The following is a 24809-nucleotide window of genomic DNA, read 5'->3' as shown; positions in this document are numbered from 1 at the left end:
CATCTGTATTTCCTTTTCATTAGATTCACTTAACAAACACGTATTGACCTTCTACTGTGTGTCAGGTACCGTGCTTGGAGTTAGGGCCACAAAGTCAAGCTGTGTGTTCTGCCATCAAGGAGTTGGATGCTCAGGAGCTCATCAACAATCAGAGCACAGGGTGGTACAGTAGTCCTCCTTGTATCCCACAGGGGATACATTCCAGGACCCTCAGTGGATGCCTGAAATGGCAGATAGTACTGAACTCTACAGGTACTATGTTTTTTCCTATACATATGCATCTATGATAAAGTTTAACTTATATGTTAGGCACATAAGAGATTAACAGTAATGATAATAAAATAGAACAACTATAGCAATATGCTAATATCCCTACTCTTATGCTTTGGGGCTACTCTTAAGTAAGGGTAACTTGAACTCAAGCACTGCAGTACATGACAGTCAATCTGATAACCAAGATGGCTACTAAGTGACTCACGGGCAGATAGTGTCTACAGCCTGGACACTCTGGACAGAGGATGATACATGTCCTGGACAGGAGGGCACAAGATCTCATCACACTACTCAAAATGGCACACAATTTAAAACTTACAAATTGTTTCCGGAATTTCCCATTTAATATTTTTGGACCACTGTTGACCATGGGTAACTGAACCTGTGGAAAGCAAAACTGCAGACGAGAGGGGACTGCTTTATAAGATCTGTGGTGCACAACTGGGGATTCAGAAAATATTTCCTGGAGGAAGTACCGCTTAGGCCGAGTCTGTAAGGATGCTCTGCCAGGCTAGGGTAGAGGAAGGATGCATTCTAGAGAGAGATACCAGTGCAACAGTTAGGATTTATATTCCCTTGCTGGTGATAAATATCAAAAACAGCATTTGCTTAAACAAGACTGAAGTTGACTCTTTCCTCATTTTTATTTTATTTTTTTTTTTCAGAGATAGGGTCTTACTCTGTCACCCAGGCTGGAGTGCAGTGGCCTAATCATAGCTCAGTGCAACCTCCAACTCCTGGGCTCAAGCGATCCTCCTGCCTCAGCCTCCTAAGTAGCTGGGGATTACTGGTGCACACCACCATGCCCAGCTGACTCTTAAATTTTTTGTTGTCTTACTGTCTTGCCCGAGCTGGTCTTGAACTCCTGACCTCAAGCAATCCTCCCACCTCGGCCTTCCAAAGTGCTGGGATTATAGACATGAGCCACTGCACCCAGCCTACTCTTTTCTCATTAAAAAAAAGTCCAGAGATATGCAATCCAGAACTGGTACAGTGACTCATGGTGTCAGCAGGGATCCAAGCCCCGTTATTCTCCTGTTCAGCTAGTCTTAGCACAGGGCTTCCATTCTCAAGGTCCAAGGTGTCTGGAGCTCCAGCCATTCACCTCTTCCTTTCCATCAGGAAGCCAAAGACAGGGAGGAGGCACAACAATAGTAAATGCTTTCCTAAAAGTCTCACCCAGAAATTTCTGTCACATCTCAATGGTGTGACCAAAGAGAAAGGAGACTGGGAAATGTAAAGCTGGCCAATAAAAAGCCTAGAATAAAAGGAAAAAGATGCCTGGAATAAAAGGAAAAGAAAAAGGACAGAATGGATACTGGGAGACAGATCTCTACCACACGCAGCACGTCCAAAGTCAGAGACATGAAACTTCAGTGTCTGTTGAAGGAACACAGAGTTCGGTTAGCCCAGATCAAAGAGACCATGCAGCATAAGGCAGATAGGAGGTGGTGGTCATGAGACCAGAGAAGCAGATCCACATTTCCGTCTAGGTATTGAAAGCTGCTGCCAAACAGTGCAGTGGCCAGTGCTCATCCAGGACTGTGCAGGCAGCATCTGCCCAAGGCACCAGTCCCTTAGCCTGGCTGCCAGGCCAGGACTCAAAGCCTCCAGTTCACACCCTCCCCTCTCAGGGGAAGGCTCCCATGTGGTTCTGGAAGTCACAGAGGCCTGACCTACTGCCAAGGCTAGGAGTGAACAAGCTGAGCTTTACATTGGCCAAAGGCCTACAGTTTTTCCCGTAAAGAACCACAGAGCTTGGTCACTCTGTGCCCTGAGTACACTCAACATACGTTTCTGTTCTCACTACCTGTGCTTAACCCAATAAGAAGAGCCAACATTTATTAAGTGCTTATTGTGCACTAGATGTTTCTCTAAGAGCTTTATGTGTACTAACTCATTTAAACATTGTGAGGGAGGTACTCAGCCTCATTACTCCTATGTTACAACTTGAAGAAACTGAAGAAAGTGACTTAAAATAGCTCGCCCAGGGTCACTAAATGGCAGAAGCTGAATTTCAACCTGGATAGTCTGGCTTGAGAGCCTTCACTGGTTACCACTGTACAGTTCTGCCAATGCCTATGGTCTCCAAAACCAGGAGGAAAATGTTGGAATTGAGGCAGATGGGTGAAGGTGGGACTAGGCACAAAGCATTGTTCTTATCTTTTATGCAGGGAAGGAGTGAAAATTCATGCCAAGTCTGGAAAAGGCTGGGCCTTCAGCCTTTTTTCTTTCTGACTTCTTTGATCTCTCTTCTGTACGTTCTGACTCTAGTTCAGCATGGTCCATTAACAAACTACCACCATGCATTTTCATTTCTTTCCATTCCATTCTCCCAAACATCGTGATTATAAAAGGATCCCTCTCCTTCCATCTTTCCTTCCTGCCTTCCTAAGAATGTACAGAATCCAGCCCCTTGTTCATCCGTCCCAGATCTGTCCCAGCAGGGAGCTGGGCTCTGGCTTGCCCCCTTACCCACCCTCAAGGTCAGCCCTCTCCAGCTTTTCCTCTGAGCTGCTTGCACCTCCTCCTGGCCTCTCTCCATCATCTTCTCTCTAATGTCTGCTTGTACCTCCACTGACCCCAGCACCGCTGTCCCTAAATTCCACCCTCATCCCTTCTCCTACCCTGCCAGTTATGCATTGCTTCTAAAGCATCACTGACATCACTCCTTAAGCTAGAATGTGTTTGCCTGTCTCTCCACCTGTGAAGTCCCATCCTTTAAGGCCTGGCTCCTCCCTAAAGAGTGTCCCAACCCTCCAGCCATCAGAGCTGGCTCTCTTCTTTGAACCCATGTAGCACTTGCTGGCTGTATCACTCAGCAGTTATGTGTTTTACATGGCATTTTTGTCACTAACTGACATGATGTGGCTTTATCAATCTTAGGCTCTTTGAAGATAGAGGTTGTTTTTTTCTCCTTTTAAGATCTACTGCAGTGCCTAATGCAATGCTTTTACTACTTAGTAGATGCCAAATAACTATTTCTTGGTCGATTGATTACAATGAGTCCTCAGTTTCTTTACATACTCTTAATGATTTTTATGCATTCTTAGTTCCCTCAGCATTTGTCTTTTCATTTTGAAGAATCCTGATCATTTTTGGATATTCCCATCTCTTTAATCAGCTCAACTAGGCATCCCTAGTCCTCCTCCAGCCCTGCTGTATCTTTCGGGACATGCAACACTGAACCACCACCCTCTTCCGTTGCAGTGTACATTGTTCTCTATTATAACTTTAACGTGCATTTCCTGCCACTTGCCTGGCCTTGGAAGCTGCCTTTGTTAGGAGAGCTCTGGACAGCAACCAGGAATATAGCCACCTGGAAGGTGCTGCCCAGAAACAAAAGAGCCCTGCCAAGCACAGTCTCCCCCAGGAGTCCAGGATCCTTCTCCATCCAGCACCTTCTCTTTATCAAACACCGCCTAGAATCCTGCTGCACATGACCAGGCTGTGGGGATTGAGGTTGGGTTTCAAAGAAACAGGAAAACAGCCTTATTTAGAGGGCTTAATATGTAAAAGGTATTGGGTTAACAAGAGCGAGCTGATGTAGGACAGAGCATGAGCACTAAGGTGGAATTATTTGCTAGGAAGAGCGAATCAGGGAAGGCTTCCTGGAAGACAGAAGTGGTGAGTGTGGGTTGCACCATGCGAGCAATTGCACATGTTTTCCTTCTGCATTCCTGAGCAACATCTTCCTGAGGGAGGTTACCTCAATGCTCCTTTACTGGTAGATGTACAGACTTCTTTCTCAGTGGGCTCTGCCTCCCTTGGCAGTGCAGGGGCTGCTGCTTGTCTGCCTTGGTAGCCATGATGCAGGTTCATGGCATCAGGGACTGGCAGGGCTACAGGAGGTGGGTTGGGCAGTTCACACAGCAAGCAGATCAGCTGGGCCACAGCAGAAGGACCTTGAAGGAAAGTCAGTGGAAATGAGGTTGATGAGATGGGAGCATGAGCACCATCAGATATACTTTCTCTTGAGAAGATACAAGATGCTGAGAATCTCCTCTGAGTCCTTTTTTTCTCCTGTCCTCCCTGCAACTTCTCTGTGAGCACCTGCTTACAATAAAGGATGGGCCTGGCCTTTCCCTTCCTGCTTGCTGCTCCTGACCTTCCCACTCTGCATTTTCCTGCCCACTGGCTCCAGGCGGCAGCTCGGGATCAGCGGGCATTGAGAACAACTCCAGATAGCATTAAAACAAATCAGATTGCTTAAACAGTATTTACAGTGAGTGGCAGTGGTGGCAGGTGTCTTGAAGCTTTTTCCATGGGCAGTGTGGCAGGAAGTCCACAGTGGGAGAAGCCATGGTGACAGCAGCAGCTACATCCGAGTTTCCACTATCAAAAGAGGCAGCTAGCTTATGCGAGGGCCAGGTCAGTGTTCTTCCTCCAAATTAAAGGGATTCTCTTTAAAAGCTCAATTGTGACTTCTGGGAAATCTTAGCCGGGAGACACTGAGCATCTTCATTTCCTCTCTCCATCTCAGAACACACCTACTTTGGAGGAGTGTTCCCCACATGGAGTGCAGGGCAGGTGTCAGTGGAATTCTGGTTAGCACAACAGAACTGGGAGGTGGGGCAGGGCTAAGGCGGCCACCCTGGCCCCGCTGTGGGACCACAGGACAGCTATTTCCTACCTAAGAACAGGGCAAAATCAACCTGGGCAAATAGTAGGGCTGAGGGCCACCCACTGGCTCCCAGGACCTCATTATGCTGAATTGTATTTGGGACATTTGGTTGAAATGGGAGAGAGTGCAGTAATTGAGATGAATGGGGCCCCTGGCTTCTGTCAAGCAAGTGGGCAGAGAGTCACATCAACAGCCAAGCTGCTGACCCATCCTACATATTATTCTTTCCTGTCACTAATATTTCTTTCTACCTGTCTTGCCTCTGATCTCACTGCAGTGGATTTGAGAACTTTTATGAGCTGAGCACAAGGCCCAAAAGAGCATCAAGAGCCTGTGCCACAGGCAGTGGGTAAAGTGGAGGAAGAAGGAATGTGACCCCCGTGCATCTCTGCACTGGGGATTGCTGGGGCCCACCGCAGAGGGAGGAGGGCAGGAGATGGGGCAGGGCTGCTGATTGTGACCCAGACGTCCCCAGGTACAAACTCCAGCCCTGCACTAGGCGTGTAGGAGGGCTGTTGCACATTAGACCTCCACTCTGAGAGTGTAAGCGATGCCATATTTTAATTGTCATTGGCAATAAAAAATCAGCTGCAAGGAAGCCCGACCTCTACACAGCAGAGGGCGGGGGCCAGGGTCATTAACCAGGCCGATCTGGCCTCTGGCATGCTGCATTTATCCTTACTTCCTGTGTAACGCTCAAACCTTATAATTGGTGGCTTTTACCCACAGGCTTTTCTTTGTATTTCTGAGAGGCCAGAGCTATCCCAGGCCCTCCAGGTCATAGTAAGCAAGAATCCAGTGGTCCTGTGCGCAGGAGGGTCACCGCGGAACCGCCCTCTAGCACAGGCGCTGCTGGACTCAGAGACCAGTCTCAGGCTCAGCATTGTTGCAAAGGTTGCTCACTTTCCTTGCTGTGTTATAATAGGTTTGAAACAGTTTGGGAACGTGCACAGTCCAAAATGCCCAGATCTCCTCTCTACTGGGCCTAAGAGCAGCTCCTTAGTGGGGTGAAAGTAGAAGCTGGGACTTTTTTTCTCTGTGTCCTGTCCAGAGGTGTAGGTCAACAGGGCTGCTGCCAGCCTGCAACAGTGCCTTTGTGTGAATCAGAACAGGGGACCCTCCCTGGGCAGTCGTGCGCAGCATACACGGTGCCTGGCTTGGTGAGGAAAGCAGGCCTGTGCCAGGCCTCCTGCTGGGTGGATTTAAGGAAGCGTAGGGGTGAGTACAGGGGCAGGGGCCTGCCTCAGAGGAGGCTCAGTGTGGATGGTACCCTCTCAGACAGCCTGTTGATAAAGGGAGACATGGGGAGGACAGGGAAGAGGGAGGGGCAAGGAAGTCTCCTCTGGTGACAGCACTTCTTCATCCTCTTGATGCGTTCAGCAGTGCCTTTCGTGTAGTTGATCTGACATTGGTTGGGGAGGGATGGGCATTTCATGCTTTTGTGTTGAAATTGTCTGGCGTTTCTTATGTTCGGTGTAATAAAGCAAGTAAGTTGCCTGATCCCTAGCTGCAAGTATAGAGTTTTTGTCTGGTGCCTTTTTCTGGCCTGCAAGAGGGATTAGCGTCTGTGTCCATTTTGCCAAGAGATCGGGATGGTAAAAGAAAAGATGGCATTCAGTGTCCCTTCCCCCCCCCCCACCCTCCCACACACACATAGGACACTCCTGCCCTGTCCTGACAGCTTTTGGCCTCCAGGGCCACAGCCCATTTTTGAGAACTCTGAAGTTACTGAGCCAGAGATTGGCTCCCCAGTCTAAGCCCCAGATTCTGTCAAACCCAATAGCAATTACCTTTCCTTGAAGGTTTCTCTGTTCTAGGGGTCTGAGACTTTCTGTCACTTGGCAGGTGACTTGCAGCTTCAGATTTTCTCAGCCTTTGTACTCAGATGTTTCCTAAGGTGACAGTGGCCTGACAGGCACTACCTAACCCCTTGCTGGGAGGGTTTTGTACTAGACAGGGATCTGGGATCCAGGAGTCTAGGCCTCCTGGCATCTGTGGCCTCACCCTGCCTCTGCTCAATCTCATCAGCTCCTGCCCTGTCCTCATAGCTCCCCCTAGGCTGTCTCATGTCTGCTTTTGCTCTTCACTCTTCCTTACTGAGGGATCGGTGGCCAGGAGGTGGTGGATGTGTAGGAGACCAGAGGGAGGCACACACAGCTGCTGCCTGAGCTCAGGCCTGGATAAATAGAGGAAGCCATCCTCACTCCAGTTACGGTCGGTACCAGCAAAGCTAAGTGCGAAACAGCCCCTTCTGCTCACGAAGTCTGGGCTGCCTCTGAGTCACCAGTGCTGTCTGTGCTGACCACAGTCGGTTGCTACCCCCTGGGCTCCTGTGAGCCAGCCTGCTGCAGCAGGGGCAGCTGAGAGACAACCCACTCACCTCAGAGGGGTTCTCAAAATAGGCCTTCCACAGTCAGTTTGGTGACCCTGCATTTTCCCAGACAGTATTCTGTCCAGACCTTTCTTTCTCCCAGTCACTGCTGGTGATCTGGAGAAGCTAGCACCTTTTATTAATACCTTTCATCATCAATTTACTGAATGCCCACCAGATGCCATTAATAACTGACCATTATAATATTGCCATAGTAATTGAACAATGTGCTGTGGGGAAAAGCCCTACCTAAGGAAATGATGGAATGGTTCGAGTGAAATCACATCTGTGCAAAACCCTAGCGCGTGAGTTGCGTAGGAGTTTGCAGATGAAGTGGTAGGAAGGAGCATCCAGGCAAAGGGAATAGTATGTGCCAAGGCCTGGAACCATGCCCCATGTGTGTGGAGCTGGGTGTTTGTGGCCTGACTAGAGCAAGATAATGAGGGCCAGATGGCAGGGCCTGACACCAGGAAGAGCCCAGCTATGAAGAGCTTATGCTCTTCTGTGCTGAGGAATCTGAATGTTAGCAGAGAACAAGGAGAGCATTTCAGCAGAGGGGTGAAATGATCAGACTGGGATTTAGGGGGAAAGTTACAACAACATTTATTGAGTACTTAATATTTGCTAGACTCTTCTTAAGTGTGTAACTTGAATCAGTTTACTTACTCTTCACCAAAGCCCTTTGAGGTACATAGCATTCATTATTCCCGTTTGACAAAAAGGAAAACCTAGACTCAGAGAGGGTAAATCCCCCACTCAAGGTCACACAGCTAATAAATAGCAGAGCAAGATTGGAATGAGGTGGTCTGGCTCTAGAGCCTGCATCTAACCGCTGTGCTGCACTGCCTGTGATAGGCTGCACTCTGCAGGAAAGAGGGAAGGCTGGTGGCAGGGACACAGTGAGGGGACTGTTACTCAAAGCTAGGACCTGAACTTGGGGAGTGGCGATAAAGGATAAAGATGAGGGCAGAATCCAAGAGACATTTCTGAAGTAGAACCAGTGTGCGCTGGAGATTGGTTTTGAATGTACAAGGATCCCAGAATGATTCCTATGCTGCTCACGCTGCCTCCTGGGATAGGAAGTACAGATGGAAGGGCCAGTTTTCATAGTGAGAGCAAGAGATTCAGGATGGGACTCGTTACATTGGAGATTTACCTGGTGGAACTGAATTCTGAAGAGAACACTGGACTGGAGGCAGAAGTTGTGGGGTGTCCTATAACTCAGAGAGTGGTGAAATGCAAGGCCTATCTGCAGCCTAAAAGGGCCTCCGGGGAATATCCGTATTCCAGGGCTGTGTTGTTGGGGAAGAATTCACAATGCAGACTAAGAAAAAGCAGGGAGAAAAAGCCAAGGTTGAGGATCGCAGAGGCCTTAAAAAAGAAAGTTCCACTAAAGAAAGGCGGGTCCTTAGCTTTGGCAGATTATTTGAAAGGTCAGAAATGATGAAATTTGAGAAGGAATTATTAAAATGGCAGCTAAGAGGTCCTGAGTGACCTTTGAAGTAATGATTACATTGGAGTACTGACCTCGGTGACCAGCCACGTTGGATACCAGAGTGCAAAGGGGCCGGGCGAGGGTGGGATGCTGTGGCTGAGGAGAAAGAGGTAGACTTGATGGAGTGTGAGGGCAAAGCAGGGCTCCCTAAGCTGGGCAAGATGCTTGTAGGTGAAGAGGTAGATGCTATAGAATAAGGTAAGTGATGGAAACGGTGCCTGAGGACGCAGGAGAGGGTGTGATGTAGAGCCAGGATAATTTCTTTTTCTCCAAGATGGATGGAAGGGAAAGTAATCATGGATGCCAACCTAAGTGTTCTGTTGTTTTGCTTTCATTGTTTTTAGAGACAGGGTCTCACTCTGTTGCCCAGGCTGGAGTGCAGTGGCATGGTCAGAGCTCACTGCAGCCTCCAACTCCTGTGCTCAAGCGATCCTACCACATCAGCCTCCTGAGTCTGGGGCTACAAGTACACACCACTATGCCTAGCCAATTAAAAAATTTTTTTTTTTTTTTTTTTTTTTTTAGAGATGGGATCTCACTATGTTGCCCAGGTTAGTCTTAAACTCCTGGGCTCAAGCAAGCCTCCTGCCTTGGCCTCCCCAAACGCTGGGATTACAGGCTTGAGCCACTACCCCTGGCCCTAAGTGCTTTTTAATGGCCAAGTATGGGTCTGCATAGAAACTCACAATGGTTCAGGTAGAGGAGCCTGAGAGTTGAGGTCAGCAAAGTAGAGTACACAGAACAGGGGTCTGCACCAGTCCCCAGAGCAGGCCTTGGGGTCAGTTACACAGGTACAGGTGCCTGCAGAGGGAGGGGAACTGGCATTTGAATTGGACCCAATCAGCATTTGGTTATTATATTTTCAGACCAAGTCATGTACTGATTTCCCTCCAAGAAAAGAGGCCAACCATCTTCTCCCTATCTCCATACCTTTAGGGCTCAGGTACTCTGGCTGAGCTTGGGAGAACACCACTGTGGCTGACTCCCTGACCTAGGCCAGTGTTCAAGGTAAAGACGCTGTCTGCAAGTACCTAATGGGAAGGCAGTCTGCACTCCCCATTTTGGCTAGGACTGCCCTTCTCCGTGTCAGCCAGAGAGCATGAGGAGGAGCTGGGCCGTTCAGGTGTGCCTGTTCTCAGAAGGAAGACATTCCAAAGCCTGCCTAAAGCTCAGGAAACCTTCGAGACAGGACTCCAGCAGTGGTGCCCTAGGTGAGAGCTAGGGGCAGAATGAGGGCCCCCTGATCCAGCCACATTCTCAGCAAAAACCTCAGGGAAGAAAGAGAGTGAAATCTCCCTCCAGCCTCCAGCCTCCAGCCTCCAGCCTCCAGCCTCCAGCCCGGGGCTTTCCTGGGAAGATGAACAGTCTGCTTTCCTTATTGTCTGCACCAAAGGAACAGATTGCGTCAGTTTGTAAACTGTGTTACCGCTTGCAAAGGCCTGGAGTCAGCAGGTTTGCATTTCCCAGCAGACCCAGATGATGCTGATGGCCTTGGCTGCTGCCTCTCCGCCTCAGGCAGGACCAGAAGCTTCCCCCCATCCCCACCCCTGTCATCCCACCCCTCACGCCTGAGGTAGGCATTCAAGGAAAGAGAGGAAGCTGCCCTGAGCTTCTAGAGCCATCTTGCTCATTGCCCATGCCTTCCGTCCATTTCCAGGAGCTTCTTGGCCCTTCTTGCTAGTACGCCAACCCAGGCCAGACTTCCAGGCATTGCTAGTGCTTCAGTGTCAGAAAAGAGGTTTTCTGGAAAAGCAGTCTGCTCTGTGGGCTGGACTTGAAAGAGTCATCTGGTCTGGAGGTGATGGGGGATTAGGAGCAACACTGCCCAGCGGCACATGGAAAATCTGTGCTGCTCACCTGCCCACTTCCCACGACGGTAATGAGACCCAGGAGGCATTTCATAGGCACTGCCTTTTAGCTCCCGGAGCATTGCATTATTAATATTAATTGCTTTGTGTTCGTCTCTCTGAAAGACATTGGTGTGGCACTGCGTGGCCGGGAGTGGAGGGGATGAGCTGGCTGTGTTAAACTGCTACTGTGTTAAGGTAAGGCGTCTGTCTCTTCAAGTTCACAGCTCTGGCTGTGGCAGCACGCTGCAGCCTTCATGCAGCAGCAGTGACGGCAGAAAACCCAGCTCCTCCGCGTGGCAGGAAAGGACCTCAGTGCCGCTCGGGTTGCTCTGGATCGCTACTCATATTCTCGCCAAAAGCTGTGGATGGCATGAGTGGGTTGGGAGGAGGCTGCCGTGCCATGGGCCCCACATTAGTACTCAGTTCGCCCTCCATTTCCCACCACCCTGCGGGAAGGTCTCCCACGGGACTTGACAATTAATGAGAGGGGCTTCCCCACTTGCTTTTTCTTTCTTTAGAACCTACTGCTTTTCTTCTCTCTCATCAGCCTCCAGGCACAGCCTCCTGTTCATCCTGTTATACTCCCAGCTCTGCCACCCTCTACCTCTGACCTCAGAAATTCAGAGCAGAGAGAACCTTAGAAACTTGGTTCACCCTCAGGATAGCTGGTGCTCTCGCCATCCCCCTACACCACCGTTTTATCTGGTAAAGCGAATGATTAGAGGTCTTGGGGCTAATAAAAAAAAAAAAAAGGAAAGAAACTGGGTTAAACTCTAATTTCACAGATGAAGAAATTGAGCCCAAAGGGGGCTGTGACATGCCCAGCCTGGAAGATGTGAGGCTGGTCCTTGGTCCTAGTTCTAGTCCAGGGTTGTCTCTGCTCTGCAGTGCCGTCCCCCAATCCAGGCCTCTTCCTGTGCTTGCTGCCGATTGCTTTGGAAGTATCTAAAGCAAGTGTGTGGCCAGACAGTATGTGGAAGGATGGAGACTTCTGCCTCGGAAGCCTGTCGTTGGGGCCCCTGATGTCACCTCCCCTGAGGTAGCTCTGAGCACTCCTGCTTCACCATCAGGGGGAACTTGCAGCTAGCACCCCACTTGGTACAGGAAGTCTGCCTTTCCAGATGCCCTTGGGCAGGGGTGTCCTGTGCTGCAGCTCTTACCTACCGGGGATGGCCTGTCCTGCCCGAGGCGGCCCACTTCCCCTGGGGAGCCAGCGTCCTCCGAAGCTGTGTTCAGGCTTTTGCAGACTCCCCTGGGGTTGAGGCTGGCTGAGGCTCAGTAATTTCCTGTGCTGCCTCAGGCATTGTGCATAGACGCATCTCCTGAGCACTTGGGGGAGATGGTGCCTCTGCTCCATCCTCCTGGCAAATCCAAAGGGAAAAGCTGATATGGGGGGGTCTCCCCTCCCCCACTGCTAGTAGATCCCCTGTGTGGACTACCTCTTTTGGCTGCCCTTGAGTCATCAAATGGAACATGCATCCCCCTGCTGTCTTCCCTTGTTCTACATTTTCTAATTCTTTGCCCTCAGAGCCCCTGACTCCCTGGTTTAAGCTGGCCTTTCCGTGGAGGCAGCTTCCAGGGCACGTTCTTCCTCCTCCCTACCCCTCACCCCCCACTTCACCATGCCCCAGAGGAGGGAGAGGGAGCTGAGCCCTCAGGTTTGCCACTCTCTAGAGCCTCTGGGCATCCAGCTTGGCCCCCAGACCACGAGAGTTAGGACGGACACAGCTAAATGAACCCCAGGGCGGTCAGAATTTACTCCCCAACATCCCCCCTAAACACCTACACACAGGTGCACTTAGGAAAGATTTCTGAATTTGAAGGCTGATTGCCTGGGAGGGCCGGAAGAAGGTGGAAGAGTGTGTTAACATGTATAAAACCATCAGCCCTTGCCCGGCCTTCACTTCTCTTCCTTCCTCCAAAGCCCTCAGCAAACTCCAAGTTCCTCCCGGCCCTGCGTTGCACCCCAGGCAGGGAATGCAGCTCACTTAGAAGAAGAGAATGACTTGGCCCCTGCTGCCTGTTTGAGCAGTTCCTGTTTCAAAGTCCAGGACAGAATCCAGACAGTAGGGAGAAGGGAGAAGGGGTAGATATTTCTGAGGCCAGGGTACTGAGGCTGCTGAGAAAGGGGCTCTAGGAAATGAAAAAATTCCTGGCACACCTTCCCCTGACTTTGCTCCCAGCATGGAGCTGAGGGTTGCCTCAGTTCTCCCCATCCTCACCACCCTCAACTGGGAGGGGTGAGACCACAGCCAGGCTGGGTGATCACTGAGGTGTGTGTGTTGCCTGGGCACGGGGAGCTCTTCCTCAGTAATTAGGAGGCATGCAAATTAACAGCCTGTGCCGTTTGTATTAATTTGGTAAATAAGCCAGAACAATTTCATTAGTGGCACATTAATGTGCTTGGGAGCAGGAGGACGCGTCCCACTGAGAGGCAGCAGGGCCCGCTGGCTGCCCCGGCTCACAGACAGGCCAGGCCCAGGGTGTCTGGCTGCTCTCCCGCTGGGCATGGCTGGCTGGTGGCACCCACTCTTCTGGCCATGTGGTGGGGAAAGATCCCCACATTGAGCAGAACGGTATCTATCTGTTAAGGGGGGTGTGGGGACAATCAGCCCCCACTTGCCTTACTTTCATTCTTGTATTTTGCATGAGGACCCCAGAGTGTAAGAACACAAAGCTTTTCAGGGTAGAGGGGAATAAAGGGGCTTATTAAGAAGGATTTGGTCATTTCTGGTGGGAAGACCCCTGTGCGCAGCTTGACAAAGCGGGACAGGGGCTGCATGTAACCATCCCAGAGAGACACAGGACCACCAGTGCACTGGGGCATTTGTTAAAGAGGAAACAGTTTTATGTTACCTCATTTAATACATAGGACCCTGTTCTTATTTTACAGATAGGGAAACAGTGTAGGAGAGGTCATGACTTGCCCCAAAATTCACAGCTAGAGCTAGGAGGAGTTGTGTCCAGTCTGTCTGAGTCCAAAATCCATGTTCTTTCTACTACCTCGCGGCCCAGTCAGTACACCCGCCCAGCTCTGGAGAAGTTTCTGTGTCCAGAACAAGCTTCATTTCCCATGGAGCTGACAGTCTAGTAGTTGGTGAATAAAGACATTTGGAAATGAAATAACTGCCTCTACCAGGAAGTAAATAATTTATGATGACCATGATGAAGCATTTATGTGCCAAGCACTCTTCTAAGTGCTTGACATATTTATATTAGCTCATTTAATCATAACAAATTCTTGAAGTAGGCACTGTTGCAATCCCAATGTTACAGCAGAGTAAATAGAGGCTTAGAGAAGTTAAGTGACTCCCCAGAGTTCATACGGGTACAGGCCATCTGGTGCCAGAGTCCACACTCTTAACCTCTGTGCTGTACACTGCCCCCTAAATGCCACAGGGAGGGTGGGCCCGTAGGCATTCAGAGGGCGGCTCGTGGCAGGTGGGGGTGAGGGACACCTCCACAGAGAAAGAGGCATTGAAGCTGGGAAGAGCACAGGCCAGGTATTCAGCAATCACAAAATCCCTGCCACTCTGCCAGCATCAGGAGCAGAGGGCAAGAGATGCTGGCAGACCAGCTGACCAGGGCTGCAAGTGAGGTAGCACCACGATGGCCTTCAACACCCGAGGGTCACGGCTGGCCTTCAGGCATTTAGGCTGCACTTCTGTCTTAACCAGTTACCACCAAGCCACTTGTTTGGTGTGGCGCCGCCTGCCCCTTCTCATAGTCTCTTAGGGAGCACTCCCCTCCCCCAGAGCCACATGTCTTCCTGGGTCTCAGCTTCAGCATGAACACTGAACAGAGGAGATTAAAGAGAAGAGCCATCATCTGTCCCTAGCTGACACTGCTTGTATACATGCATACACATACTCTGGTACCCTAAAGGTCATGTCCGCCCACATGTGTACACACCACATGCCCACTCGGATATGAAGCCTGCTCCCAGCCTCTGGCAGCCCATGGTCACCCAAGCTCCCTCACGTCACCTGCCATTGTAGGAGGCTGCCCTTGGAAGCTACTGAGTCCAGATCTCTTCCTGAAACACTGCAAGACGTGAGAGAGACAAGTAGCTATATTGTACAGCAATCTGCAATTTGTACGGCACTCCATCAATAGTATCTCGTTTAATGCTTACAGTATCTAGTTGGATGAGATGAAGGTTTCTTGCATATTTGACAGGAATGAGCCTCCCTCACCCAACTCCTGTCTTCAATTCGAGGCAACTTGTAGGAAATGGCTCTCTCTGCACATCCGTGTGGTATGTAGTTGATGCTCATTATCTGCAGATTATGTACATGCATATTCACCTACTTGCCGGATTATTTGTAACACCAAAATCAATACTTGTGGTAATTCTGCGATCGTTTATGGACATATACAGAGTGACAAAAAATTTGTGTCACCTGGTGAGCACGTTTCCATCTTAGGTTGAACAAGACAACAATCTGCCTTCTAGTTTCAGCTCTCATAATACAAACAAGTGTCCCTCTCATGGTCTATTTAGTACCGTGTTTTTTACTTTTCTTTTGCATTTTTGCGGGGCGGGGGGGGGTGTGATTTTATAGTTTTAAATGGCCCTCAAGAATAGGGCTGCAGTGCTGTCTAGTGTCCCTGAGCTTGTACAAGAAGCCTGGTATGTGCCTTATGGAGAAAGTGCATGTGTTAGATAAGTTTCATTCAGGCATGAGTTATCATGCTGTTAGCCATAAATTTAATGTTACTGAATCAATGACTTATGTTAAATAAGGTATCTTTAAACAGAGACACATTGGAATAAGGTTATATATTGATTAGATGAAAATATTGTGACCAGAGGCTCATAGGAACTCAAACCCTGTATTTCCCCTAGGAGCAGTGGTTCAGTATTTGCTAATTCAGTGTTTGTGATCACTTTATAGACCATAACTACCACAAATAACAAAAATGGACTATATCTCTATATATCTGTGTGTATATATCTTTTTATTGATACATATTAAACATACATATTTTCAGGGTACATGTGATAATTTGATACATTTATATTATCAAGTCAGGGTAATTGGGATATCCATCATCTTAAATATTTATATTTTCTTATACTAGGAATATTCGAATTATTGTCTGCTGGCTATTTCAAAACATAAAATCAATTAATTTTAACTATAATCACCCTACTGATCTGTGGGTGTTATTTATTCTAAGTATATATTTGTGCCCATTGATCAACCTCCCTTCATCTCCCTTCTCGCTACCCTCCCTAGCCTCTGGTAACCACCATTCTACTCTCTGTCTTCATGAGATCCATTTTTTAACTCCCACATATGAGTGAGAACATGCGAGATTTGTCTTTCTGTGCTTGGCTTATTTCACTTAACATAATTACCCCCCACCCCCAGTTCCTACACAAACACATGGAAATGAAGCCATGTGCTCCTGAAAGACCAATGGGTCCATGAAGGGATTAAGAAGGAAATTTTAAAATTTCATGAAACAAATGAAAATAGAAATACAACATACTAAAATCTATGAGATATAGCAAAAGCAGTGTATCTTTTCATTGAGAGAAAATGCCAGAGAAATTTGAGCCTTAGAGTTGAACAGAAATAACACTTGTACAGACCTGGAACCACATAATGTTACAGGTAAGCCACAGGTTCCTGGCAGTGTAAAAGAGAACATGATGAAGGATGAATATCCATACCAACCTGGGAGCTCCCTGCTTAACCCTCTGCTTGCAACTCCCACGCTTCTCCCCGGGCTGGAGAAGAGTCACAGTGAATTCCATGCAGCCGTCCAGGCTGAGGTGTGTCCAGAAGGGTTTGGCTAGAAAGGAGCCCGGCCCACCTTCCCCTGATTGCCTTTATTTAATTGAGAAATTACTGTGGCTGTGGCAGCTGTAATAAAAGGGGAACAGAGCCCCATGGGCAACAGCTTTATCTCTCTCTACAACCCTGATTCGGATTCAGTGGCAGCACAGTGCCCAAGGCCAGAGATTTCTTTCCTCTGTGGCTGGCTGGGCCTAGGGACTTGTCAAGCCCAAGTTAGCGTATTGATTACAGGAGAGGCTGGTTAAGTGTGAAGTCAGTGATCACCTGCCCAGGGGAGCCTGGCTGCTCCCTAGCAGTGCTGGCCCCAGGTGTGGCTGCTAGTTGTTGAGTTCTCTCTAATGTGAGCCTTAGAGAAAGGAGGGGCAAGCATCTGTTTCTGGCCTCAGAGAGCAAGGTGTGAATTTGGGGTTTGCATGGAGTGAGGTCTAAGCATGGGCACCTTATAGGATGACAGAGACAGTGCCTGCCTGGTTGCCTCTGCAGCCTATCTCTGAGATTCTTGCATCTATCCCAGCAACCCAGTGCCAAGAGCCACACTGGCCTACCACAAGCTGTCTTGGGCACTGCCAGGCCTGGAGAGAGGCCTTGTGTCCAAGCAGGGAAGCCACCTTCGGTTTTAGGGCAAGGACACTTGGCTCCTACATCTGTGGAAGGCAAGAGGTTAGGGAATGGGGAAACTGGCATGGGTCTGGCTCGGTGTTGGCTGGGAACTGCACCAGCCTTGTTTGCTTTTGATCAGGCATGTGTCTCCCCCAGCACAAGGCAAACGTGTTCTTCCTTCTGCTTCCCCAGAACTCCTCTGGAATCTGCTGCTTCTTCACTTTAGCATGTTTGATAAAGCTTAGCAAATTAAAACAAATAAAAGGTGGTTTTCCTGTGTATCATTTTGCCCATCACAGTTCTTGTCCACCCCGTCCCCAGACCTGACAGCCTCTTCCCCATCCCACCCCAGTGGGGGGTGCCCAATCTTCCAGTGGCCAAGCTTCCCCTGTGCTCTAGCGCCCTGGGCATTTGCAAGGTAGATCAGAGGTGTAGAAATCTGAGCAACCTCAGATTTTGCCCACCTACCCTTCTCTCCCACAAATGCAAGTCCTTCAGTTAAGTCAATTGCCAGAACTAGAGGAAGGAGAAGCCTGGTTTAACATCTGCAGGCACTAGATACTGGTTCTTCCTGCTTCTGCCCCTCAGCAGCGGGGTGCAGGCACTGGGTTGGCCCAGCCCAGCAGAGGACTTGGGAGCACCCTGTGTCGCAGTGCTTCTGGCAGGTTCTGCTCGGGAGCTGAAAGGTCCCACAGTCCTGGATAGTGGCCGTGGGAAGTGAGGAAGGGGAGCGCCTGAAACAGAAGGCTGTGGTTAGAGGGAAGGAGGTGAGGGGACAGTCTCTTCTGCCAGGAGGCAGTGGAAACCTGGATTCTGCCCTCAGCTCTGCCGCTTACTAGCTGCCCTTCCCTTCTCCATGCCACCTCCAGGATCTGCACTCTGGGCTGGGTCTCTCTAACCCTAACAGACTCCACATATCCCCTTCTGTCCCACACGCCAGCCAACCTCAGGCGTTGTTGAACTTGCGTTCCTCTGGAAAGATTAACTGTGGGCCTTAAGTAGGAAGATGCTGTTCAAGAATGAGAGGACGTGAGAGTCCTGCCTCCCTGGCCCAGCCCCTTCTTTTCCTCCCCGTGACCTTCTCTCTGCATACCCAGGCCACCTCTGTGTCTGAAGACACTCAGCATCTCCCAGCTCCCCACCCTCACCATCCCTTCTAAGCCTGTGCCACTAGCTCCAGCCCCGACTTCAGGAATTCCCAGGTATTTAGATATTCATTTTATTGCTTAATCGAGCTTGAAACTGTTTAAATTAATACAAGTTTTTACATTTGGCAGCAAAGACTTTTATAGGCCCCTTTAGCAGGAGAAGAAAGAGGTCAGGAAAGTATCAAAGAAGGAATTTATCCTGGGCCATTGCCTTCATGGCGCGGGAGCAGATGAGCCACCAGCAGGGCCGTGACCCTGAGGCTGCCCTCTTGGAGACTCAGTCATTGCTGGGTCCGGGGTCCTGCAGATGAGGCCCTCAGTGGAGGAGGCCCAGGAGCCCTTGAGCACTGTGGGGATTCCTTAGGGTTCTGGGGTTCAGCCACAGCCTGTGGCCCCAGGGATGGCCTGATGGCAGTCACCACACCCTTCTGCTTGCTCCTTCTGCTGGGTTGGCCCTAACTGCCCCGTGTTAATGCGGTTCCTGCCACGTCTTTCTGCCTCACCTGTCCTCTCCTGGCTTTCATGCAGCCACTTTAATTACCTTCATTAAACATGAATTCACTCAGCTCTTCCGGGAGAGCAGTCTCCCTCTCCCCGGGGGTTGCCTCGTTCCCTGTGGGTCTGCCTGTGTTCCTAGTGCAGAGCTGGGGGTGGGCGCTGGACGGCAGGTGCCCACAGCTCTGCCTGCTTCTCGTCTCGCTCCTGATCCCCAGCTGCGTGCACACACACATCCGTAAGCTAAGGACAGTCACTTTTGCCCCAGTGGCTTTCTGCCACAAGGAAGGGAAGGACATCCATGAACAAAGGGGGGTTTGGAGGTTGCTTCATCAGTGACATGTCTGTCAAGGGCCATTCTGGGTGTGAGTGGCTGTACACTTAGCCCTGTTTTACAGAGCTGAAGTGAAGGTTCTAAGAGGGGCTCCCTGGGCAGGGGCCCCAACAGGGTCCTTGCCGTCTTTGCTCGTCCCAGCTGCTACTGCCACACGGAATGAGTATGGCTGTAGCTGCTCAAGGCCTGTGAGCCCGAGGCCCTGGCGCTGCTCTCCTCCCCGTGGATTCGACCCCTGCACACCCAGGCCTGGCCCTGCAGACTGATGCGCGTCTCTCTGTCCCAGGTGGAGGTGGAGGTGGAGAGCATGGACAAGGCCGGCAACTTCATCGGCTGGCTGCACATCGACGGAGCCAACCTGTCCGTCCTGCTGGTGGAGCACGCGCTCTCCAAGGTCCACTTCACCGCCGAGCGCAGCTCCTACTACAAGTCCCTGCTGTCTGCCGAGGAGGCCGCCAAGCAGAAGAAAGAGAAGGTAGAGTGTGGCAGCCCATGCGTGTTCCTCCCACCCAGCCCTCCCCTCCCCAACACGCTGACTTGCTGCCTCCAGAGAACAGGTGGAAGTGCTGTCATCCCCTCACTGAGTGGCCCACGAAAGTGTTGGTCTCAGACCCGCCACCAAGGAGCCACACACAACCAAGGGAGAGGCTGTCAGCTCACGTGTCATCAGCCACAGCCTGTTGCAGACCTGGGGTGGGCTTGGGCTGCCAGCCGGCAAGATCACCAGGGATCCCCAGGCCTGGTTGGCTGGATCTGGGACAGAAATCTGTCTAGAAGGTGACTTTGGAGCCATGGGAGAAAATGCCTGGGGTGTCCCTCCCTCCCCAGCCCTGACCCCCTCTCCATCAGCACCCTCAGAGGAATTTCCTTCGCGTTGCCCTGTGGGGAGGCAGCCCCAGGAGATGCACATAGCTGCCCAGGCAGCAGATGTACAGCCCTTTGGTCTCTGTAGATGCTGCATTGAAGAGACAAGGGGGGTGGTTTTTGGAAATGCAGCTTTTGGAAACAATTGACAATTAAGGAACCCAGTGGTTTGGTGGTGGGAGCTGGGCCCAGCACCCCCTGTACTCAACCTGTCGCTGTTGACTTACAGCCCAGCCCTGATAATGGGGATAAATCAGCCAGCCACCAATTTGTCAGAGCTTCTCTGGGCTTGAGGAGGATTTCTTGGGACAGCCGTGCTGAGCCATAAATTTGTTCCAGGAATAAATGTTTCCTTCCCCATGGGGCAGCCATCTGGCTCGAAAATCACTTCCCAGAGCCAAGGCCCAGACACCTGCCAAAAAGAGTGGGGGGCTTTGGGACCCCCAAAGCCCTGCATTCTTCCCCAGCCCAGAGCAGCCACCTCCTCACTGAGGGCCTCTCTTCTTCCCCCAGGGACTGTCCTCCTAGCCCGTCCCTCTCTGTATCTATTCTTCCTGTCCCCTGGGGATTAGGGCAGACAACCAGCCCTTTGATGGTGGCAGGAGAATGGAGATGGAAGGACTCCAGGGAGAGGTGGACCAAAAGGCTAGGACAGGTGAAGGTGACTTTCCATGGCCCTGGAGGAGGCAGCCCCATAAGGCAGCCCCCATGAGGCCTCAGAGGAGGTTTCCACCTCCTACTGACATTAAACTCTGTCTTCCCGGAACAATGGGGGAAGCAGGCAGCCTTGGCTCCTAGGAGAAAGGAGTCACACAGCTTCCTCCTGGATTTCCTGCTTGTGACAGCTGAACTTAAGATTGCCACCCCTGTGTCCTCTGCCTACAGCAGGGAGATAGAGGAGAGGCGGTGCTGGGGCCTCCTGTTAATAGGACTGAACCTTCACAGAAGAGTTAGCAGCTGGGGGCAGAGTGGCAAGCGCCACAGTGTAATACCCAGATTCTGAAAGCACCTTTGCCCCAGGCCCTGCTTCCTGGCTCCTCAGCAAGTAAGCCTCACAGCTGCCTCTTGGATCTGAGGGACCCAGGGTAGGACAGGGAGGGGATTCTGGGCTGAGACAGAGGGGTGGGTTCCTTGCCAGGTGCTCCGCTGAACTGGGCATCATTATTTACTACACTAGGTTTGTCTGGAAGAGCCCAAGTCACCATTTTGCTGGTGCCACTTGATGACGCTCAGGAGTAATTACCAGTGATTAATTACTTACACGGGCTGCATGTTTTTATTCCAGTTCAATTAAAATGCAGTGCACAATTCTCGGTGCTGGGCATGCTGCCTCCTGGGTCCCTCTCCTGCACATCCCTGTTCTCAAGGATCCTGAGGAGCCTAAGCGGGCTTTCCTCCTCCCGGCGGGGCTGCTTCCTGGGGGTCGACTTCGTAGCAGCCCTCAGGCTTGGCTGTACCCAAATGAGAGCATTTGGTGGCCAGCTGGGGGACAGTAACCTGAGTATCTGAGATGTACCCTACCTTGCCTCACTTGTAACCCCAGTGAGGGCTGCCTTACCTGTCAAGAGACAGGGGTTGAGAGATCACGTTAGCATCAGGATGCGTGCATGTTTCTACCTGCCAGCTAACCAAGGGAAGGCAACATCGAGAGTTTGTGTGAGACCAGGAGCGTGCAGAAGTCTTAGAGGGAGTGTGATTTGTGTGCGTGCATCCGTGTGTCTGTCTGGGGAACTTGATGGTGCTGGTTTCCCAGCTACGAGGGCTTAGCTGCCTCTGCCTCCCTGCTGGATTTAATTCCTCCCTGTACCCTGTGGACTCCTCCTCAGTGAAGGCTGGTAGGAGCCCTTCCCTTCCTCTGCAGGAGGGTACCCCTCACCTCCCTCTCAGGGGCCCTGGGCAGACCCAAGGACCAAGGAGGGAGCCGCAGATGGCAGACACCTATCCTCCCTCCCCCTCAACCCCACCCCCACACTCATGCCCAGCAGGGCCCTGGACAGGGCTGGATTGGCCATTGATTGGCTTTTATTGAGCTTGGCTTCCCTGCTGCAGGCTTGAAGGCCTCCACCACCCTGGCCCTGTGCCAGCCCCACCCCCGGAGCCTTGTGAGCAGCGATATTAAATAGGATTTAGAAAGGAAAGACTCCAGCCACTGGATCCTCAGTCCACATTTCACATCTCCTGCCAGAAGGCGGACCTGGGGCTCCCCAAGGAGGAAGTACAGGGAAGAGGGAGGGCTGGGGCGGGAGGGGGACAGGAGGAGACACAGCCTCCACTCCCGACCTGGGCTTGCCTGTGGCTGGCGTGGTAGGCTCCCTCCCTTTGGGCGGCTGCAGCAACAGGGGACCATGAGGAGCCCCAGAGTATAGAGGGGACCTAAGCAAGGCAGGAACTTGTGTGGCAGAGCGGCCTGCAGCCCATTCGCAATCTTGGTCTGTAGCCAGGGCCTTGGAGGGTGCCAGCAGTGCCCTGCCTCTGGGAGGCACTCTATCCTGGCCCAGCCTTGAAGCAGAAAAGACACTGTTCCCCAACCTGACCACAGCCCTACCATCAGCCAGAGAGCTGGGGCGGCCTCTCCCCAGTGACACAGCTTGTAGTGGACCAAGAGCAGGAACAGACCCACCCCATGGGTGGGTCTCCCAGCATCCCTGGGCCCTGCTACTTAGGCCAGATTCAGGCTTCGCTCTGCCAAAGGCCCAGAGAACTCACAGGTCCAGTACCGCTGTCCTCTGCCCAGCTCCTTTACAGGCCAAGAGTCTGGGGGTGGAGCCAGAAGGCTCTCTCTCTGTGTCTGTGTGCACAATCACTGCTCCTTTGGGAAAGGTATGTTCCATGGTGCTTCCCCAAAACAAGCTTCTTGTCAGGGATCTGAGCTGTAGGAGGGCTGAAATGGCTGTGGGAAAGTGGCACATGTCTGGCAAGTGTCTTGTCAACGTGTGTCTCCTCCCTGCACCAGCTCTGCCAAAGGGCAGCGTAAGTCAACATGAGCAAAATGCACTCTTGTTTTAAGGGTGGGACATGGGTAGCCAAGCCTAGCTGACTGATTCCTTCCCACCAGGAAGTCACCTGGCCAGGCTGCATTTACCAGCTTGCCACTGGAGCAGGCCAAGCCCCAGGGAGCAGCTTGGTCACCTCCATCCCAAAGGGGAGGAGGGACCTTCATGGCTCCACTGTCCAAAGGGCCAAGTTCAGACATCTCTTAGAAACAAAGTTCCTTCATCTGAGGATTGAGCTCTCTTCTACCCTTTGGATGCTTCCTGGCAACCTCAGGAGCCAGCCACCTTGTGTGGAGATGCTTGTCTTCTCAGTTCATGTGGCAGCGTGTACTTCCCCTTCCACCCCCACGTGAGCTGTGGGACCTGTCATAGGGCTGGCCCCATTGTTGGGGGCAAAGGGTGATCCCTGAGGCTTTTGTTTGCATCCTCTGACTTCATGCTTGCTGTCCACCTGAGCCTGCCAGAGAAGGAAGCTCCACCCCCTCTCCCCAAGGAGGAAACCTGATGCTGTCGCCTGAGGCACTTTCACTTGAGGAGTCATTAGCAGTTTCTGCTCTCAGCCTGTCAGTCTGTTCCCAATTCGTCAACACAGCCAAGGGAAGCAGGGTGGGGCCCACTCTGGAACCAGCGCAAGGGGTCCTGTCCCTTTAACCAGTTGAGTGCTGGCAAAGGAAGGAGCTAGAAGGAGCAGCCAGAGGGGAAGAGGGAAGGGCTGGCTGCATGGTCTGGAGAGCGCAGGGTGTGCTGAGAGAGGGAGGGTTGCAGGATTGCAAAGGTGGGTGCTGCAGAGAGAAGAGGGTAGTGCAGGAAGAGCTCAGCTCCAGCTCACGTAAGGTAGGGCTGACAGTCTTGTCTCCCAGAGGCAGTGCGTCCCATCAATCCTCGGAGCTGCAGGGGTCCCAGAGGGTCTGGGGGCCCAGACGTCGATAGGAATGACTGGCTGACTAGACACCTGGGGAACTGGCAGCCGGGCCCAGGGGCAAAGCCTAGGCCTCATCAGGACATAGGCCTTGGAAGTGGAACATTTGTGGCTTTCTTCCAAGGCCCTTTCATGGGGAAGTCTGCAAGCTGCAGAGCCACCTTCCTATATGGGCAGCTGGGCCCTTGAGAGATTAGGCCAAGAGTCTCGGTTCTGAGTAGGGGCAGAATTGTGGATTAAATCCTGCTGCCTGCCTCCTCCCCTCTGGCCAACCAGGGCTGGAGGTGCTGAAAGCAGTGGCATATGCAGAGGTCTCTGCTGGTGATGAGGGGAGTGGTTGTGACAGGGACAGGTGTTGGGGTGTCTGGAGCCTGGAAGGTGAGAGGGGTTCAGGAGCCGTTTGGGCCGGAGCCCAGCGCCAGCCGCAGAAGGCACTGCTCCGTGTAGGATGGCAGAAAGCTTGGGCCTGGGAGATGTGTCAGCCGTTCCCCGGCAGCTACATCTTCTAGTGGAAGAACACACGCTCGTGCTGTGTGAAGTGCAGAAGTGTGGGTTCTGAGGTCTGAGCCAAGGTGGTTCTAGGATCCCAGCATTCCTGCCCCCCAGCTGCTTCCTGAGCCCCCAGGAATCTACATATTCCCTGAAAGGCATCATCTTAGTGATTGGGTAGTCAAACCAACTACCTAGTTTTCGAGAGAAGAAGAGACCCAGAGGAGATAGCTAGCTTGACCAAAGTCAGACAGCAAATTCAAGGGCCATAAGGACACAAGGCCACGTCTCCCCTCCACAGCTTTTCCTGCTGCTCAGTGCCGCCTTTTTTCTGCAGGATGCCCAGTCAATGCCAAAATGCCCCTGGAAGGGCTCTACAGCCAGGCTGCAAGGGTCTGGATCCTGGTTTCACCTCTAGCTGCAAGCCTGTGTACCTCAGTTTGCCCATTTGTAAAATGAGGATAATGTCAATACCTGCTCAGAGGGCTATGGTGAGGATTAAATGAATTAATATTTGGAGAATGTTTAGAATGGCTTCTGGCCA

General features: G+C 51.4%; 1 protein-coding gene across 1 annotated transcript in view; it reads left to right on the top strand.

Annotated features, from left to right (window-relative positions):
* SND1 (staphylococcal nuclease and tudor domain containing 1) overlaps positions 1-24809 on the top strand; it is a 416716-nt gene that overhangs the window by 381127 nt on the left and 10780 nt on the right. The window contains exon 17 of the mRNA XM_045564681.1: positions 19287-19475. Coding sequence (XP_045420637.1) covers positions 19287-19475 — 189 coding nt within the window. The remainder of the gene's footprint in view (positions 1-19286; positions 19476-24809) is intronic.

This window comes from Lemur catta, chromosome 11 (genome assembly GCF_020740605.2).
Source record: "Lemur catta isolate mLemCat1 chromosome 11, mLemCat1.pri, whole genome shotgun sequence".
In the NCBI taxonomy this organism is placed as follows: domain Eukaryota; kingdom Metazoa; phylum Chordata; class Mammalia; order Primates; family Lemuridae; genus Lemur; species Lemur catta.
This window is presented reverse-complemented; position numbering and strand designations above follow the sequence as displayed.